The following is a 21,018-nucleotide window of genomic DNA, read 5'->3' on the forward strand; positions in this document are numbered from 1 at the left end:
GCATGACTATGCTGCCCAAACATGCTGCCTAACTAGTTAACCTCCAATCTAATGGAACAAAAGAGGAGCGGTGTCATTTTGAAGCGCTCTCAATAAAAATACAGGTATATGTGTAACAATATGTGTGTTAGATATTGTGATGCGTCATGTGAATACCTACGAGCTAACACGAATGAATTAACATTATTCTGATTCAGTTTGTGATAGTGATACAGATTCCCATTCAGTTTGTGATTTTGTTTTTGTTTGGGATACAAATTCAGGTTTGGGGTTGGCTGATGTTTTAGATTATGATTCATATTGCAATTCACACAATTCATTTTGACAGCTTTGCACACACACACACACATACACACACACACACACATACACACACTTGTGCAAAATAATGACAGTTTAATGACACTTTATTTAAATAACCAATGAACTAAACACTGTTCACCTGAATGGTATAAAAATATAAAACTATCATTTATGCAATAAAATACTGTAAAATACGTTAATACAGTAAATGGTTAAGGTCCTGATCAGATAAGAATAAACTGATACTTGCCTGATCAGGACCGTAAGCATGTAATAATTAATACTACAAATAAATTATTAACAAAAGGACTTTAAAAGTGTTTTAAATGTGACATTTGTCAAATAAAACACAGTTAAAACACAGTTTCAGTGATTATAACCATAATAATACTTCACTAAGTATTTTTGTAAAGGTGCCTGTGTGTCGAGATGTTTGAGGAAAGAAGGTGTTTTGAGAAACTACTCTATAAATGCATGTGGAATTAATTAATACTGGCAGCTTCAGAGACATTTGAGTGTCTTCAGCCTCATACACAAACACACACAGAGGCACGCAGAGAATGGTGTTTATCGATCAAGAAGTACTCTCTCACCTTCCCCTCTCTGACTCTCACTCTTCAGGTCAGCGAAGACCTGTGTGAAGTAGCGTGGATCAGCATTTAGCTTTAGCATGTTAGCACTGGTGCAGTGGATGATCTGCAGACACCTATCCCAGAATGCATCTTTGTCCTGTTGCAATAGAAAGGGCTTTAGTGGGTATGAGATCTCACTGCCCATGTAAGAATAGCTCAAGTATAGGCAGGTGAGCAGTTCTAGGCGCAGCTCGCGTTCACTCCCCACCTCCGCCGAAACCACTGCGCGGCACAGCATGTAGAGAAAGACCATGCTTGGCGGCGAGATAAAGGCCTGTTCCTGCCAGCCCTGCAGCAAGAGGGCACGGTCCACTGCATGCAGCCAAAGTGCAGGGTCACCTGGTGATAGACGCTTGAGTCGGTAACACCGACGGCACAGAAACTCACCCAGACTGCGCAGCAGCTCGCTTGTTGACGCCTGTACCAAGATCCGCTTTGATGATCTGGAACCTTCCGAGCCATCCTGATCCTGATCCTCAAGGGCAGCGCTCACAGCAATATCACTGGTGGTTTTTGAATTTGGAACATTTAGCCCTCCCTCTTGCGCAAACACTGACAGGTTAGCATAGGACTGAGACTTCTTCAGATTTAGGTTGCCATCGAGGCTTACACTAACCCTAACGGCGCTCTCCTCCTGACTCCCTCCTCCTGCATCGAGCTTCTTTGACCCTTTCCGTCTTGCCGAAACAGCTACAATTCGTTTCCATGGAAACACGCCAATGACTGATGAGCGTTTGGTGTTCCTGCTGTTCTGTGCCGCCTCGTCACACAGCGCTGCCTTACGGTAGCCTGGTGACACTGACAGCGTTGTTCCCATGATACTCAGCGCTCATACAGTGATGCAGGGGATGATTCTTGTCCCTCAGGCCAAGTCACAATGTGACTGCTGAACTCAGTCTGCACCTTAAACAAAGGTTGATTAAATTAACTCCCACTGATCATTAACATTCCAGGAGATATAGTGCAAAAATATGAACCATTTTTACAATCAGCAAAGACTGAATAAAAATCACAAACACCAATTGAAATCCCAGATCCCATTGATCGAGTGGTATCATCAGTCCACAATTAGTTATTTATAGAAACAGTGACAGAGCTGTAGTGAAATTGTTATTTCTGTAGTAACTGAATCAGCTCGACGCAGTGTGGTAACAGAGCTGTTGTGGAATTGTTGTTTCTATAGTAACTGAAAGTTTCTAAATTTCTAAAGTAACTGAAACGTTTGATTGTTATAATTCTATTAAGATTCTAACATAATTGAATCAACTCGATGCAGTGCGGTGGCAGAATAGTAATAAAATAGTTTCTAAAGTAACTGAAACTCATTATAGCAACGAGAGCCGCAGCTCTGTGAAGTTTAAAACAATAACTCGAAGCAGTGTGGTTTTGCCCGACGTACTGTGAAGGTGTTTTAAACGCGATAAATATTTTGTTTTAAGCTCAAAGTACTGTGGATAGGTAGACCATTTTAAAATATAATACAAAAAAACCTGACATAGTGTGGTTTTGTCTGACATACTGTGGCAGTGTTACATTTTAAAATTGTTCGTGTTAGTGTATTTGAACTTGAAAGGCCCGATGGAGTGTGGCTGTCCAACACAGACAGACATTCAAGTTCTGAAGTCCAACGTAGTGTGACTGTTTTGTTTGTTTACATCAGATGTGCTGGAGCTATGAATAAATAGACTAACAGATATCTGAAAGTAACTAGATAACGTGTAGTCATTGAAAGAATAAGTGAATAGCTATTGAATTACTGTACATAATTCAATAAGATTTTGAGACTGGAAGAGCTGATCGTTAAGTACATAGCCAAGCATGGCTCACAGGGAATGTATGACAGGATAGAGAATGTTGCTGAAAAGCCGTATGAGTGGACTATCTCCCGGTTTGAAAATTATCCCAAAATGCCTAGAAATCAAAAAGGAAAAGTTGCAACAGTGTGAGAGTGTGTGACAGGAATGTATAAAGACTTCTTGCCAACAGCATTCCTGAGGTATTATGGTGCTATAGCAACCAGCTCATCCACGGACCACCTAACAGAAGATCTACAAGTAAATCATCCCAGAGGAACCACGATCAGGCAGAAGTTATTGGGGTTAGTGGAGAGTGTGCTTGGAGTTATCTGGAAGAATCTGGGAATATCCGGTTAGATTAGTGCACAAGAACTCTGCAAGAATGAACTCAAGCTTAAGGACTTGTGGGGCTGCAGGTTTTGCAAACAGATGCTTATATACAAGAAGGACTACAGGAAGAAGAAGAGACTGTATTGGATGTTCACACCATTGCATCTGCCCTATCTGTCAACACTTGTCAAAAAAAAGGCTTGCAACAATATGCAACTACGACCCTTCTCTATCACTTCTCTATCCTTGTCAATTGTAGCCCGTTAAATTTCACCTCATTTTATATGAGACTAGAGCCAACATGGTCTATAGGAAATTAATACTATCAATATGTAAATGTTACCCAACAGACAAGGTAATTGAATCCAGAGGAACAACTAGATTTTGGGGAAAATATTCCAGAATTTGATTTTGAGTTACCAAAACTAGACAATATGCTAATGTCATTGATGCAAAAGAAAGATAGTCACATTGTTAAAGCACAGCAAGGTCTTGAAGAGAAGAACAAGGTTCTGACAAACTAAATGTATGACGGAGACTTAGCTATAGCCTATTTGGGTTTAATTTTGGATGTAACCTTCAAAACTGCTGTTTGCATATGAATTATCATTATTTGCCAATGCATTATATTATGCTGTTTGTGTTGTGTACGATGCCAAATTGCAGATAACTCAATAATAACCATAGGACCTTCCTACTGGCTGTGATGGTTCTTGAATGCCTCTCTTCCTAACCCAAGAAACATTTTATATAATACCAAATTATAAGAGTAATCCTGTGACAAGTTTGGCCTAATTGGAGGGAGCAGTAACCAGTGTGCATGAGGTGATGACTCAATGACAGGTAACATTCTCCAGTGGCCAAAGGACAACCTAACGCAGGGCTTCACTGCCACCGGGCACTTTCCCAATACGGGAAGTGTAAAGGGAGTGGATGTGATGCTTCTTTTGGGCCAAGCGCATCAAAGGCATCAAAGGAGGGACTGTAAGAAATTACAGCCTGCCTCTAAACAGATTCCCCTCCAAGGTAGTTGATGGAAAAAGCTCATCTCTTTAAAAGGCTGAATTATCAAAGGGACAATTTACCTCAATCTCAGCAATATATATATAATACCACCTAAAGTGACATTCACTCAGTTACAGCATGGGAGCGGCAGTGGGATATTAAGAACCATCCCTGAACAAAGGGTTATGTGACCGTAATTATCATTCAGAAAGACATCTGTCTTGACAATCCTATCACTTCACCATTTGGAGTTACACGTATAATGAAATCAGTACTATGAGAACAGAAAGTGCTCACATCAAATGATATCCTTAATTTTATATTTAGAGCAAACCTTCATTTACATTACGTAAAGTAAACCTGGGGTGAAATATAGTATAAAATATCTGTGCTGATATTGTTTGGGGTTCACTTTAACTCAGATGAACCCGAAGTGCTTCATGTACTGTGTCACTGCCATGCTGCAATAAAGTTATTCTTCATTGAGATCTTCAACAGTATCATAATTTTTTCTTATAAAACGTACTTATGAATGTCGCAGGGGTGTCGCAGGAAGTTCCTAAGGGGAGCAGGATAAAAGGGTGTCACACTAAGACGTCATATGGAACATCTCATTCGGCTCACGCTAATATTACATTTTGTGCAATTATACAACTGTAAACTAATTGACACTATAAGCTGCCATTGATGCAATTGAGGATAAAATCATAAATCTGACTCTGTTTTCTGACAAACATTGAAATCATCCAACTTGCTAGCCATCATGATAGATAAATCTATTAGCATTTCCCCGATACTATCGTCAATCATCTGAAACCTAATACCGGCAATACTTACAGCCACAGCCACGATCTGTCTACCGGCCAAAGTGTAAAATTGTAGTGTAGGTGAAATAGAATAAAGAAAGCAGCAATGGACACAAATATAATAATAATATATAAACAAATTTTACTAGATGTACAGTAACTGCATTCCTACAAGTATAGTGACAATACACAAATGTAGGTTCTCTTGATAAGCAATTACGTTCCAGTGGGCTAATCTACTTGAGCTATATTCACTCCCCAGGGTGGTGGAGTGTGGATGTGGGGGGGTATGAGTCACTTACTGACAGCTGCGTCCCCCTGATTTTCAAAATGGCTGCCACGGCATTGCTAGAAATATTATACCCATAACTATATTAATTGTGGAAGCCACTGCCATTTTCACAATCAGGTTTTATATATATATATATATATATATATATATATATATATATATATATATATATATATATACATATATACATATATATATATATATATATATATATGATCTGACACAAGCTGTGAAATCTGAGTTTTTGGAAAGTTTAGGGTACAACTGGTATTTACAGGTAAGATTAGCTCTTCCCACTTTACATACACACAGAAAAAAATTGTCATGAAGCAGGCCTCTGGAGATGGACACTGAAATTTGTATGACCAGTTATTTTTTACAGACGGTGGCAACGCAACCAACATTTTTAGGTTTCATAGTAGGAAGGCTTCATAAGACATGTATAAAATTATAACTTTTCTGCATTCATGACTAAGATCAAGTCCTTGATCTGTTAGAGCTAGGCCATAATAATAATAATAATAGGAAATGTGGCTAGTATATTATTCATTACTGTCTATTTATACACTATTAACTACAATAACATCTTTATTTTAAAACAAAAATCAATATTACATCTGTCAGTGGTGTGCTAACTTCACCTCCTAACTAAACAGAACAGTGCTAGCCACTAGCTTAGCTTGCTAATGCTAACTGGATTTATTACTCCAAATATTAAAAAATAGAAAGACTTTCATATACCAAGTATAATTTTGGCAACGAATAAGTATACTGTAAAACAAAAGAAAACAGAGTCAGCTATTGAAACTGCTGCTGTTGCAGTCAGATAGCGTAACTTTGCCTAGCTCATTTGCTACAGGGCCAAAAAAACCCCCAAAAAAAACAGCCATGTTGGATTGTAATTATAAGGATAAATGGGATGTTAGTTACACTAAACTTATTATTATTATTATTATTATTATTATTATTATTATTATTATTATAGTGAAGAAAATAACAATAACCACACAAACAGTAAACTGCATTATGTCTATACTGCACCAGCTGCATTATTTGTATATGATACAGGAACATTAACGCTAGAAAATTTTAATTATCTCCCTGAATTTAAAAATGTCTAATAAGGTAAGGTATATGTAATATAATGATTTTATACACATGTTGGTTTAATTTCTGACCTACAAATGTAACATGACCCTAAGTGCATGAACACTAGCATCATTTTGTGAGTCTCCTCAAAATTAGAAACACTGTTGTATACCACATTTACTAATAATATATTTAAGGCCTGGCTCTTCCAGTATGCTACCAGGAGTCATGTGGCTACTCACTATGGCAACACTGGAAGGAGTCGAGAGGCAAGTGAACAAACACGTTTGGCTCAGAATTACACCAAGCTTAACGTCAGTCGGGCTATACATAAGGTCTGGACAGTTACAGCTACCCCTATCATCAGTGGTGGAAGAGTTCAAGGTGGCAAAGTGCAGGGCTGTGATGGTGTACAGAGATTTTAGTGATGAAAAGATCAGAGGTGCAGGTGTCCCCACAAGATCAGGACAGAAGTGGGCAGCATCAGTGGCAGAGGCAGAAAGCATGCTGAAGTTGAGGGACATCACTGGGAACCTGTGCAATAGGAGACAAGAACTTGGAACTACCCACTTCCAGCAGTGGGGGAAAGCAGACCCAAGGCAGAGAAGAGACATGATCTAAGCTGAGGTTCGACACCTGGAGGAGGAAGGGCTAAGGTCCAGGGCTGTGGAACATGGAGTTCAAGGAGCCTGGACAAAGTGGGAAATGCCAAAATAGAAGATAACATGGCCTGAACTTTGGAGACTATAGCCCTTTCAATTCTCTTTCCTGCTCCAATCAGTGTACGATACTCTTCCAACAGCACAGGTGTGGAATGAGGTAGGACCAAATGTGCAAGCTATGTAGAGGGAGAGGCATGTTAATGCACATACAGGCAGGGTGTAAGATTGGGAAGATACAGATGGCATCATGAGATGACGGAAAAACTATCAAACCTACATGAAACCGTCTCCATCCATTAAGTTCATCAGGGAGGGGGAGAAAGCATCCTCCTCCAAAAAGACCAAGAAGAGCCTCCTGCCGGCAGAACAATCATGGGAGATGTGGGTGGACCTGGGAAGAAAACTACAGTTTCCCCAGGTCGTCCAAACATCCCTGAGCCCTGACATGTTCAAATGGTCTGTGGAGGTAAGGAGGATCATCCTAATGGGAAGACGGTCCCATGGGAAGACGGATGTGAAGAGACCTCGGAAAGGAAAGCCACCAAGTACCAGGACCTGGTCCAATAATGCAGGGATAAAAGATGGCCGGCCTGACTTTTCCCAATTGAGGTTGGCTGTAGGGGGTTCCCTGCACAATCCGTGTGGAAGACACTCACAGCCTTGGGAGTAGCAACAAGGCAGATGAAGATTTCTGTGTGCAGGTTGGGGGAGGCAGCTGAAAGACCATCTTGAAGACTCTGGAATAGACGGGAGGAGTTGAGCTGGAAGCCGGGAGAAGATGGGCAGTGACTGACCATCACTGCTGACCCACCAACTGGAGGGCGTTGAGGTTTATGGTCGAAACATCTGATGAAAGTTGGATAGCACTTGACGACATCTTCTCCTGGCTGAAAGCTACAGTCATAAGTAAATGACTGAAGGTGTTAGCATCTAGATGTATTCAATAGTTGTATACTATATATTTGAAAACTAATTATTAGTCTACTACTGCACTATTATTAGTCTACTGTTGTACTGTAAAACAAAAGAAAACTGTTGCTGCTGCAGCTAGGTAACCTCAGTCTTGCCTATCTCATTTGCATTAGCCTGTTTGCTAAACTGACAAAAAACAGCCATGTTGGAATTGTAATTGTAATTATAAGGATAAATGGGATATTAGTTACAGTAATCTATTATTATTATTATTATTATTATTATTATTATTATTATTATGTTTGCATATCCATGCAAACAGTAAACTGCATTATGGCATTTCTGCACCAGCTGCATTATTTGTACTCTAATCTATGGCAGTGTAACACAGGAACATTAACCCAATATATATATATATATATATATATATATATATATATATATATATATATATATATATATATATATATATATAATTTTTTATTTTTTTAACACAATTTCAGGCCTTTAAGCACATGGTGGTTTAATTTCTGACCTACACTCAAAAAAACCCTAAGTGCATGAACACTAGCATCATCTCCTGATTCTCCTCATGAATCATTAATAACTTTAATATTGAGGTCTAATCCTGCATTACACGTTGTCCATGATGTTGAGCAAAATAACAACAATGATGCAGAAACAATACACTCACCATCCAGGGGGATTTCCGCGATAATGTTCAGTTTAATGCTCGTGCATGTTCCCGGTTGTGTTCAAGACTCCTCTCACTGCAGCCTCGAATCAACGATCTGAAACCAGCAAAGCCGTTAACGTACGTGTGTGTGTGTATGTACGCGCGTGCGCTTCCACCAACTGCATTCTGCATTAAAGCTCTGCTTGCACGTGTCTCTATTTCTATTATCTGATATATGTTTTTACATCAGCACGCGCAGGATGCACATCTCATTTTGATGTCTGAAGCATAATTAAATCCTGCGCGCCGTTATTACCCATCCACATAATGACGACGACGATAATTAAATATGATGGTGGTGATGATGTTGTTGATGATGACGATGATGACGAACTGCTTAACGCAACAAACAATAATAATAATAATAAAAAATCCAGAATGCACGCGCTAAAAGGTAGAGTATTAGAGAGGAGTAAAAGATGTGACTCTAACAGAGAGGGAGGGGAGGGGAGGGGGTATGATATAGGGAGCAGAGGCAGGGGAGGGAGGAGAGAAAGAGAGGGATCAAGAGGAAAGGAGGTGATGGGGGATAGAGAAAAGCGGGAGGGGGGGGGGGGGGGGTTAGGGGAAGGGAAATAGAGCGATACAGGTGATGTTATTATTTATAACCAGCATCAAACTGCTGTAGCAGTTTGTGTATTAATCTCTCAGTTTAAATTTAAATGTGATGTCACATCACACAACCCCATTGTTGGATATTTTTCTATAACAGCACATCCCTTTGTGTTTTGTTCCTCTTATACCATAGCAGTTTGCCAATGATTACAATTCTTCGTTTATTAATGAACAATACATTGTATATTTTTCCCCATTTTTAGTTGAGGACATTTAATGTCATAGTTACAGTAGCTAGTAGTTTGCTATGTTGTTGTTTTTACATTCAAAGGAACCCTCATTCCATCAGCTGCCTCTGTTTTTTTTCTCTCTTTTGAAATTAATAAGACAAAAAAAAAATTGCAGTGCAGCTTGCATGTTATTGAGAAAATAGAAATTCTCCATACAGAAGGCTCTCCCGTACCAGAAATCTTACAGACAGTATACAGTATCTAACAAAAGTGAGTACACTGCTCACATTTTTGTAAATATTTGACTATATCTTTTCATGTGACAACACTGAAGAAATGACACTTTGCTACAATGTAAAGTAGTGAGTGTACAGCATGTGTAACAGTGTAAATTTGCTGTCCCCTCTAAATAACTCAACACACAGCCATTAATGTCTAAACCGCTGGCAACAAAAGTGAGTACACCCCTAAGTGAAAATGTCCAAATTGGACCCAAAGTGTCAATATTTTGTGTGGCCACCATTATTTTCCAGCACTGCCTTAACCCTCTTGGGCATGGAGTTCACCAGAGCTTCACAGGTTGCCACTGGAGTCCTCTTCCACTCCTCCATGACAACATCATAGAGCTGGTGGATGTTAGAGACCTTGTGCTCCTCCACCTTCCGTTTGAGAATGCCCCACAGATGCCCAATAGGGTTTAGGTCTGGAGAAATGCTTGGCCAGTCAATCACCTTCACCCTCAGCTTTAGCTAGGCCGTGGTCGTCTTGGAGGTGTTTTTGGGGTCGTTATCATGCTGGAATACTGCCCTGCGGCCCAGTCTCCAAAGGGAGGGGATCATGCTCTGCTTCAGTATGTCACAGTACATGTTGGCATTCATGGTTCCCTCAATGAACTGTAGCTCCCCAGTGCCAGCAGCACTCATGCAGCCCCAGACCATGACACACCCACCACCATGCTTGACTGTAGGCAAGACACACTTGTCTTTGGACTCCTCACCTGGTTGCCGCCACACACGCTTGACACCATCTGAACCAAATAAGTTTATCTTGGTCTCATCAGACCACAGGACATGGTTCCAGTAATCGATGTCCTTAGTCTGCTTGTCTTCAGCAAACTGTTTGCGGGCTTTCTTGTGCATCATGTTTAGAAGAGGCTTCCTTCTGGGACGACAGCCATGCAGACCAATTTGATGCAGTGTGCGGCGTATGGTCTGAGCACTGACAGGCTGACCCCCCACCCCTTCAACCTCTGCAGCAATGCTGGCAGCACTCATACGTCTATTTCCCAAAGACAGCCTCTGGATATGACGGTGAGCACGTGCACTCAACTTCTTTGGTCGACCATGGCGAGGCCTGTTGTGAGTGGAACCTGTCTTGGTAAACTGCTGTATGGTCTTGGCCACCGTGCTGCAGCTCAGTGTCAGGGTCTTGGCAATCTTCTTATAGCCTAGGTCATCTTTATTTAGAGCAACAATTCTTTTTTTCAAATCCTCAGAGAGTTCTTTGCCATGAGGTGCCATGTTGAACTTCCAGTGACAAGTATGAGGGAGTGTGAGAGCGATGACACCAAATTTAACACTCCTGCTCCCCATTCACAACTGAGACCTTGTAACACTAACAAGTCACATGACACCGGGGAGTGGAAATGGCTAATTGGGCCCAATATGGACATTTTCACTTAGGGGTGTACTCACTTTTGTTGCCAGCGGTTTACACATTAATGGCTGTGTGTTGAGTTATTTAGAGGGGACAGCAAATTTACACTGTTATACAAGCTGTACACTCACTACTTTACATTGTAGCAAAGTGTCATTTCTTCAGTGTTGTCACATGAAAAGATATAATCAAATATTTACACAAATGTGAGGGGTGTACACACTTTTCTGAGATACTGTAGCTCTGACAGTTGAGATTCCTTTCATAAATGTAAAGCAAACATCTCCTTACAGAAACTTCATCAAAACTTCAATAACACAATTTTTTTAAATCCCTTTATTATTAGCCTTCATGTAATAATTATGTAGAGCACCCCCGGCCACACACACACACACACACACACACACACACACACACACACACATACACACACACACACAAGTCCCTGAGAATTTGTTACTATACGCTCACCATCCACTTTATTAGGAGCGCCTGTACATTCATGCAGTTATCTAATCAGCCAATCATGTGGCAGCAGTGCAATACAAAGACATCATGCAGATACAAGTCAAGAGCTTCGGGTAATGTTCACATCAAACATGAGAATGGAGAAAATGTCTGATCTCTGTGACTTGGATCATGGCATGGATGATGGTTTACAACCGTGGTGAGCAGAAAAGCATCTCAGCATCCACAGAACATCAAACCTTGAGGTGGATGGGCTACAACAGCAGAAGACTACATCAGGTTCCACTCCTGTCAGCCAAGAACAAGAATCTTAAGCCATCATGGGTACAGGCTCATCGAAAGTGGACCATTGAAGATTAGAAGAAAGAAAAAAACACTGGTCTTTTTCCAGTCTTCAACTGCCCAGTTTGGTGAGTCTGTGCCCATGATAGCCTCAGATCCCTGTTCTTGGCTGACAGGAGTGGAACCTAATGTGGTCTTCTCCTGTTGTAGCCCATCTATCTCAAAGTTTGATGTGCTCACCATGCTTGTAAAGAGTGCATGTTTTAGTTACTATAGACTTACTGTCAGCTTAAACCAGTCTGGTCATTCTCCTGTTCAGTTTCAGGCTGCAGATCCTCCACTCCCAGGATGTTTTCTGCACCATTCTGTGTCAAATCTCGAGTCTGTTGTGAGTGAAAATCCCAGGAGATCAGCAGTTTCTGAAATATTCAAACCAGCCAAAGTCAAAGTCACTGATTAAGGTCACAAAGATCACAATAATTTTATTTATTGTTAATATAATTAAATATTATTTCAAAAATAATAGCTACAAGATTGATTTATTTCAGAGTGTATTTACTGTATCAGATTTTCAGTGGGTCAAATGTTTACATACACTTTCCTAGTATTTGGTGGAATTGCCTTTTAATTGCTTGAACTTGAATCAGAACACTTGGGGTAGCTTTCCACAATACTTGATTTCCCCATTTTCCACCCGATGTATTCCCCATTCATTCTGACAGTACTGGTCAGAGACACATTTGTGGGCCTCCTTGCTCAGACGATCTTTTTCAGTTCAGTCCATAATTCTAAGAGATTCAGGTCAAGGCTTTGTGATGGCCACTTTCACTTTGTTGTCTTTAAGCCATTTTGTTACAACTTTGGACGTCTGCTTAGGCTCACTGTCTTTCTGCAGCCCCAACTGCATCAAGTTTTAACTTTCCGGCTGATGTCTTGAGGTGTTGTTTCAGTATTTCTAGATAATCCTATTTCTTTATGATGCCATTCTGAAGTGCACCGGTCCCCTTACCAGCAAGACACACTCACAACTTGCACCCACCCTCATGCTTCACTGTTGAGGTAGTGTACTTGGGATTAAAAGCCTCACGCTTTTTTCCTCCATGCATAACAATGATCATTATGCCAAAACAGATACATTTTTGTTTTATCTAACCAGAGACCCCTCTAAAAGGCTAGGTCTTTGTCCTAGTCATAAACTGCAAACATCTGTCTGTAGTAGGAGGTTCTTCCTTTCAGGCTATCCTTTCAGGTCCTTTGTCGTTGTCTTGTGGTTCAGTTTAACCTTTCATACCAAAGTTTGTTCATTCCTGGGAGTTAACTTGTGCCTGCTTATTGAACAATTTAGTGATTTTTATATTTGCACACAATTGTTTTTACAGATGCTCATTGTACCTTAGATGTATGTACATGTACAGTAAATTAAACAAAGGCATTTTAAATATTAAATAAATCTTTTATGCAGCAGTATTCTGGGGTAGTGGTATCAAAGCAGGAGATACCAGCAAACTAAACAAACTGATATGGAAAGCTGGACAAGTCATTAGGACCAGTCTCGACTCACTGGAATCAGTTTTGCACGACAGGATGCTGGCTAAACAGCTGAACATTCATGAACATTGTCTCTCACCTCATCCATGAACACCTAGTCATGCAGCACAGCACGTTCAGCTCCAGACTGATCCAGCAACAGTGCAGCAATGAATGCTAAAGGAAGTCCTTCATACCCACCACTATCAGATTGTACAACTCATCCACTCTGTGTTAGCTGTGCAATAACATTTTTCACATTCTGCCACATTGTATTTATTATTATTATTTATTCATTTTCTTATGGAAACACTAATAATGATCGTAATGACGTATGATCATCACCTGCACAACAACCATTTTATGTACTTTTGTTCCTACATATATTTTTTTTTATCTTATTTTATACATATGGGTGCTATCATCTGTGTTCTCTGTGCATTGTCTGTTTCTCTGTCATTTGTTGCTTATTGTACTGCTGCAGCAAAACAATATACAGTATCTCACAAAAGTGAGTACACCCCTCACATTTGTGTAAATATTTGATTATATCTTTTCATGTGACAACACTGAAGAAATGACACTTTGCTACAATGTAAAGTAGTGAGTGTACAGCTTGTTTAACAGTGTAAATTTGCTGTCCCCTAAAAATAACTCAACACACAGCCATTAATGTGTAAACCGCTGGCAATAAAAGTGAGTACACCCCTAAGTGAAAATGTCCATATTGGGCCCAATTAGCCATTTTCCATCCCCGGTGTCATGTGACTTGTTAGTGTTACAAGGTCTCAGGTGTGAATGGGGAGCAGGAGTGTTAAATTTGGTGTCATCGCTCTCACACTCTCTCATACTGGTCACTGGAAGTTCAACATGGCACCTCATGGCAAAGAACTCTCTGAGGATCTGAAAAAAAGAATTGTTGTTCTACATAAAGATGGCCTAGGCTGAAACTGAGCTGCAGTACGGTGGCCAAGACCATACAGCGGTTTAACAGGACAGGTTCCACTCACAACAGGCCTCGCCATGGTCGACCAAAGAAGTTGTGTGCACATGCTCAGCGTCATATCCAGAGGTTGTCTTTGGGAAATATACATACGAGTGCTGCCAGCATTGCTGCAAAGGTTGAAAGGGTGGGGGTGGAGTGGGGGGGTCAGCCTGGCAAAGCTCAGACCATACGCCACACACTGCATCAAATTGGTCACATGGCTGTCGTCCCAGAAGGAAGATTCTTCTAAAGATGATGCACAAGAAAGCCCACAAACAGTTTGCTGAAGACAAGCAGACTAAGGACATGGATTACTGGAACCATGTACTGTGCTCTGATGAGACCAAGATAAACTTATTTGGTTCAGATGGTGTGGCAGCGTGTGTGTGTGTGGCAGCAACCAGGTGAGGAGTACAAAGACAAGTGTGTCTTGCCTACAGTCAAGCATGGTGGTGTGAGTGTCATGGTCTGGGGCTGCATGAGTGCTGCCGGCACTGGGGAGCTACAGTTCACTGAGGGAACCATGAATGCCAACATGTACTGTGACATACTGAAGCAGAGCATCATCCCCTCCCTTCGGAGGCTGGGCCGCAGGGCAGTATTCCAGCATGATAAAGACCCCAAACACACCTCCAAGACGACCACTGCATTGCTAAAGAAGCTGAGCGTGAAGGTATCCCTATTGAGCATCTGTGGGGCATCCTCAAATGGAAGGTGGAGGAGCACATGGTCTCTAACATCCACCAGCTCCGAGATGTCGTCATGGAGGAGTAGAAGAGGATTCCAGTGGCAACCTGTGAAGCTCTGGTGAACTCCATGCCCAAGAGGGTTAAGGCAATGCTGGAACATAATGGTGGCCACACAAAATATTGTCACTTTGGGCCCAATATGGACATTTTCACTTAGGGGTGTACTCACTTTTGTTGCCAGTGGTTTAGACATTAATGGCTGTGTGTTGAGTTATTTTTTAGGGGACAGCAAATTTACACTGTTAAACAAGCTGTACACTCACTACTTTACATTGTAGCAAACTGTCATTTCTTCAGTGTTGTCACATGAAAAGACAATCAAATATTTACAAAAATGTGAGGTGTGTACTCACTTTTGTGAGATACTGTATATCCATCTATTTATCTATCTATCTATGTGAAGGACTGTTGATGAGGGTTAGTGTTACAAATGGGATTAATATTGTATTCGGCTAAAATTCATAACTTGTCAATTCCACCCTTCTAGGAAAAACTAAGAAAATGCCCCTCAACTCTGAATTCTTACTCAGGGACTGGGGTCTCCTCAATTTCAAGCTTAGCAAGTGACATCAAATCAGCATGGCTGTACCCAGCATCAGCATTAAACAACGTAGCACTTCTTACCTTTAAATGAGCTGTGATGTATATACAGCCAATATCAAAATCGTCATACAGACATATCAGCTTGTTAAAAAAATAACATTGAATATACAGGCCATCGAAGAGAATGAAGGCACAGATTTAGCGCTATGTTCAGTGTGCGTGCAGGTGCGGTGGGGCGTGTTGAGACGTGTTGCGAACATCGAATTCAGAATGACCTTATTTTTTCCATAAAATGTTACATTTCCCCAGTTTAAACATTTGATATGTTTTCCATGTTCTATTGTGAATAACATATCGGTTTATGAGGTTTGCAAATAATTGTTTTCTGTTTTTATTTACATTTTACACAGCGTCCTTTTGGAGAGAGAGAGAGAGAGAGAGAGAGAGAGAGAGCGCCCTCTGCTGGCCTCCGGCACTCACTCATTTACGTCAGACATTAACCGGGTTTTACAGGCTGAAGTAGCAGATTCACAGCACTTGTTTTCTGCATGCATACTGACCAATCCAGTAATTCTGACGCTGTATGTGCACGTGCTATCTCCAGAGGACTCTTTTTTGAGGTGTTTCCCTCGTTCCTAAGGTCTTCAGCACTTGACCCGGAACATAGGTCGTATCAGTTGTTTAAATTAACCCAGACACCCGTATGTCACACATCTAAGTATTTTTTTTATTGTAGTGTGTGACGTAAGGGTACGTTATGGATACTACACAGACCCAAAGAAACATTCCGACAATAAATAATACGACAAACAACATTGGTCTGTTATAATGTATCTGGCCATTTGAGAGAGCTCTTGGACAATAATGTTTTACTCAGTGTTTACTCAATGTCCTAGGGGGTTGTTCTGTATTATTCGTCTCCCCCGTGTCCAGATTCAGAGTCGGATGTTTGTACTCTAACTTCCGGGCTCTTGCTACGTCATTACGCACCCGTCGGCTTCATCTGCCGGAGCAAATCTTTACTGGTGTCGCGTTTTAGATTGGACATTGATGACTGTTGCACTTTCTGTGGCTCACACCATGAGACTTTTCTTACTTTACTTTATCTATACTTTATTATTTATAGAACAATTCTTTGTGTGTGTGTGTGTGTGTGTGTGTGTGTGTGTGTGTGTGTGTGTTGTTCTTCTTTATTTTAATTTATTTATTCATTTATTTTTCTCTATATTTATTTGTCTTTTACTTATTAACCAAATGTTTGTATCATTTTATTTTATTTTTACTTTATTGCAATTAAATCTAAAATAACATAATGTACTGCTGGAGGTGACGCAGCCTCATTACTCGGTCTGTTGCTATTGTATTCCGGGGATGTATATATTTCCGCTATTCATGCTTCATGGCCTTGCGGGTGTCCTGACGTTACATCCTACCTGTCAGATTGTGCTACCAGGGATTACTGCGCATGCGCACATCAATATTGCGTCATTTTTATCCCGCTGAACAACACGCCCATAATTTTTTACTACTAGCGCGTGGATTTGGGATTTTTTGCACTGGAAAATCACCCTACCTGTTTATTTTATATTGGTATGACAATCTGATGTGGTATTTTGCACTGTACAATCATCCTACCATTGCCTAATAAGAATGCTCGGCAAAGTTACACTGAATTATTTTAAGTAGTCACAGACGAGAAGCAGAAACCAGCAGTAGGATTTTTCGATGTGGTACGATGATGGATCGATAGATAGAGCTATACTTGTGCGCTACGGTAGGAAAATCTGACTAGGTAGGACAAATCGACAGAACGAGGTACCTTCCTCGATTCCTAGTTCCTCCCTCTCTGAGGAAAGAAAGGCGAGGAAGCAGGAATAGCAGGATAGAATGATGAACTTGATATAATGATTAAAAATGGCGCATAGATGACACAGTGTCTGCTGAGCGCGTGCAATGCCTTCTTTCTCCGTGTGTGTGTGTGTGTGTGTTTCTCTTTCTCTCTCTCTCTCTCTCTCTCTCTCTCTCTCTCTTATAAACACGACATTAAAACAGTGCAGGTCAGGGCAGCATGCATGCGTGTGTCTTGATTAACAGGATCGCACGTACAGAGGCAATCTGGCTTCCCGTCTCGCGCTGCAGTTTTGTGTCGCTGTCCTTTCCTCTAGTGCTGAAAAGGTGCGCTTCACTTCTCTAGCGATGGGCCCGCCCCTCTCTGCACACGCTATGCTCTGATTGGTGAATGTCACATCTCACTTCACTGGAATAGACAACGCTACTGATAACGACTTTACAGGGGTCTAGACTAAATAAATACACTGCAGTAATTTGAGAAAACGTATTAAATTGTTGTTTTTTTAGGGTCGGAATAAACAGCAAAAAACAGTCAGTAACCGATTCCTAAAAGAAGTAGGCATATAGCAACTCAAATATCTAAAATAATAATAATAATAATAATAATAATAATAACACCGCCAGGGTCGGGGTTCGATTCCCGCGGCTCTGTGTGTGTGGAGTTTGCATGTTCTCCCCGTGCTGCGGGGGTTTCCTCTGGATACTCCGTTTCCTCACCCAGTCCAAAAACATGCATGGTAGCGTGTCTAAAGTGTCCGTAGTGTATGAATGGGTGTGTGAATGTTTGTGTGATTGTGTGCCCTGCGATGGATTGGCACCCTGTCCAGGGTGTACCCCGCCTTGTGCCCGATGCTCCCCGGGATAGGCTCCAGGTTCCCCCGCGACCCTGAAAAGGAGTAAACGGTTGAAGATGGATGGATGGATGGATAATAATAATAATAATAATAATAATAATAATAATAATAATAATAATAATAATAAAACACTCATAATGTTTATTTTTATGTTGTGCTTAATTAATTTCGATAAATAAAGAATCTTTTTCATTTTCATTTGATATCCTTTATACGTCTACAGCCTGTAAGTAAAAGGGCCAAGAACCTGTGTCTTGTGGACATAAGCTATAGACAAGTAAATACATATTAAACATCCATAGACAGGCTGAGTTATACATGTTTTAAAAATACAAAATTCATTTTCTGAAGTGTATTTGACGATAATTGAAAATGATTTGTAATCAAATGCTTTGTGTTCTGCATGTGTGCGTTTTCAAAATACCATAGGCTACATCTTGTAAACTGGCACTCTCAAAGTATTTTTGTAACATTATTTTTTCTTACTTACTTTCGACACATTTACACATCTGTAATGAAATGAGGTGTTCATAGTGTACAAATTACTATTATTATCATTACTTTTATTCTTATTTTTCTTTTCCTGTTATATAATTTTAAAGACATTTTTCTATTCTATTCCTATTTAATGTGTATTTTCTTATCTGTTGTGTGTAACTGAGCTGCTGTAACGAGGGAATTTCCCCAGTGTGGGATCAATAAAGTTGACCTTATCTTATCTTTATAATTTGGCTCATTTAATAAAAAAAATGTAATAATAATGATAATAATAATGCAGGCCTGTCGCGTATTATGTAAATACCGTTTCCATGCATTTCTGGCCATCCTCAAGAATCACATTTGTTATTGAGATAAAATGGTGTTCATGTAGCCTATGAATGTATTCATAGTGCACTTGTGTTTTATGATCCTGAGTGAAAGTATTGTGAGTCACAATGAACAAACAATATTTTGGTCAAATGTTTTGGTTAAAATCAGTATTTCACTCCTCTGTTTAAAAAAACAAAACCACATCCAGGGCAATGAATCCTGACAGCTCAGGGTGACATTCAGCCGCCTCGCGTGCCGACGACCAATCAGAACGGTGAAGGGGGTTGGGGGCGGAGCTATGCCTGAGAAGCGGTGCGAAGTGAAATAACGCAGGTGGAGCAGCAGCAGAGTCACTCAACGCAAAGATGGCGACCCGGGTAAGACCCAGAGCTCACTTCGATATTTAACACTCATCAGTGTGCGGGTGAAATCTGTTTACTGTAATATACTTGAGTGTGAGTGCGTGTGTGTGAGCGCGAAGGGAAGGTCAGTCATGAGCGCGCGGATGTAGAACGAGATGAGGTGTCGTTTCTGCCTCTCGGATGATAACGGAAGTGCGGTGAAATGCACATCAGTACTGTTTGCAATAATGACCCTTCAAAATGGTGTTATCATACTGTTAATGCTTATTGTGTGTGTGTGTGTGTGTGTGTGTGTGTGTGTGTGTGTGTGTGTGTCCATCTGCAGCCTAAACCAGGCGATACTGCTGCATTTTGTGCTTACCATTTTGTGCTGATAACGTCACGTATTAAGCCTAATTAATTATGAACGATTATTGATCAATTATTAACAGCTTTGTATTTGATCTGGTCAAATCTGGTTAAATCCCAAACCAACGCAATAAACTGTGTGTCACCTATATTGCACACTATACTATACAGCACACCTATACTGCACACTATTATTGGGACTGGGACACAACCTAAGTAAACAGATCCCTATTATGTAATCGTGGTTTACTTGACGCTGATGTGGGTTTAGTAACAGATCAGTCAGTGTGTGTGTGAGTGTTAAGTGGATTGAAACATCACATGGTTCAAGCCTGTGATTCAAGTCGGTAACCAGGGAAATAAACTGATATATAAACAAAGATTATGCCTTCATTTGTACTGTAGTCGGATTTACACTCTAATTGTAAAATGGGTTCCATTTTAAATCCTGTGTTTCACTGTGCTAGTTTTTTTTTTTTTTTAACTTGTCACACTGTATGAGAGCAAAATAAAACCTTAGACGTATGCGATATGATAACGTGTTCACCATGTCAGATTGGGCAGTGAAGATCCTCCGACGATAGACTTACGATTAAAGGAAATCAAATGAACAGCCTCTTTACGTCATCAGACAGCGCGATCCGGCGTTGCATAAACAAATATTGTTCAAATTGAGCTTGGTATTGAGGATATTTTCTGTCCAATAGCATGTTTTGTTTACATGTCGCCATTGTCACATAGTTGTCTCATGAGTTCCGCATAATTTTGCGCTGTCCTCCTCTTGGTGGCTTTTAGATGAGCGTTGTAGCAGTGGTCAAATTCTAAGATTTTATTTAAAAATAGATTTTAAAAAATACTGACACTGACAGTTTGCATTGGCTGTGTTTGGTCCCAAATTGGCCACCGGTGAGCATTTCACAGTGTAAAGCCAGTTTAAGTTGCATTACATGCATTTAATAAAACAAGTAAATCTGGTTTTACACTATACAACCTTTGGCCTGATTTGGCTTTAACAGTCAAAAATCAATCAATCCATCCATTTTCTATACTGCTTATCCTACTGGTTCACGGGGAACCTGGGGCTTATACCAAGGAGCATCGCCACCAAGTAGGTGTATGAAAACAATGCATAGTGAAGCGAGTGCTGTAGAGTAAAACATCCAAATATACAATGAAGAGTATTAAAGTTGTTACCATGTATGATGCATTGCATGATGACAGCAACACTATTTAAG

At 40.4% G+C, this 21,018-nt stretch overlaps 2 protein-coding genes across 4 annotated transcripts in view; one reads left to right on the plus strand and one right to left on the minus strand.

The window, feature by feature from the left end:
• Nucleotides 1–318: 318 nt before the first annotated feature.
• Nucleotides 319–15,783, minus strand: LOC108275632 (cyclin-dependent kinase 5 activator 1). 3 transcript variants are annotated; one of them, XM_017486545.3, is made up of 4 exons: nucleotides 15,640–15,783; nucleotides 12,037–12,173; nucleotides 8,522–8,618; nucleotides 319–1,832 (listed from the first exon to the last, which is right to left on the minus strand). In XM_017486545.3, exon 4 carries the CDS (start codon nucleotides 1,750–1,752, stop codon nucleotides 871–873), a length of 882 nt encoding a protein of 293 aa, XP_017342034.1. In that variant the 5' UTR covers nucleotides 1,753–1,832; nucleotides 8,522–8,618; nucleotides 12,037–12,173; nucleotides 15,640–15,783; the 3' UTR covers nucleotides 319–870. The 3 variants fall into 3 exon arrangements, with proteins under 3 accessions (XP_017342034.1, XP_017342028.1, XP_017342042.1); XM_017486539.3 differs by having other exon boundaries at nucleotides 319–1,838; XM_017486553.3 differs by lacking the exon at nucleotides 8,522–8,618 and having other exon boundaries at nucleotides 319–1,838.
• A 3,579-nt stretch (nucleotides 15,784–19,362) lies between these two features.
• The window catches only part of LOC108260232 (vesicle-fusing ATPase), a 36,344-nt gene continuing 34,688 nt past the window's right edge, over nucleotides 19,363–21,018 (plus strand). Inside the window, exon 1 of the mRNA XM_017460353.3 lies at nucleotides 19,363–19,450. Coding sequence (XP_017315842.1) covers nucleotides 19,439–19,450 — 12 coding nt within the window. The 5' untranslated portion in view covers nucleotides 19,363–19,438. The remainder of the gene's footprint in view (nucleotides 19,451–21,018) is intronic.

This window comes from Ictalurus punctatus, chromosome 2, assembly GCF_001660625.3.
Source record: "Ictalurus punctatus breed USDA103 chromosome 2, Coco_2.0, whole genome shotgun sequence".
Lineage (NCBI taxonomy): Eukaryota > Metazoa > Chordata > Actinopteri > Siluriformes > Ictaluridae > Ictalurus > Ictalurus punctatus.

What these genes read in the sequence shown, in the direction of transcription:
- LOC108275632 (XM_017486553.3), bottom strand. Translation starts at nt 1,752, where the DNA reads ATGGGAACAACGCTGTCAGTGTCACCAGGCTACCGTAAGGCAGCGCTG.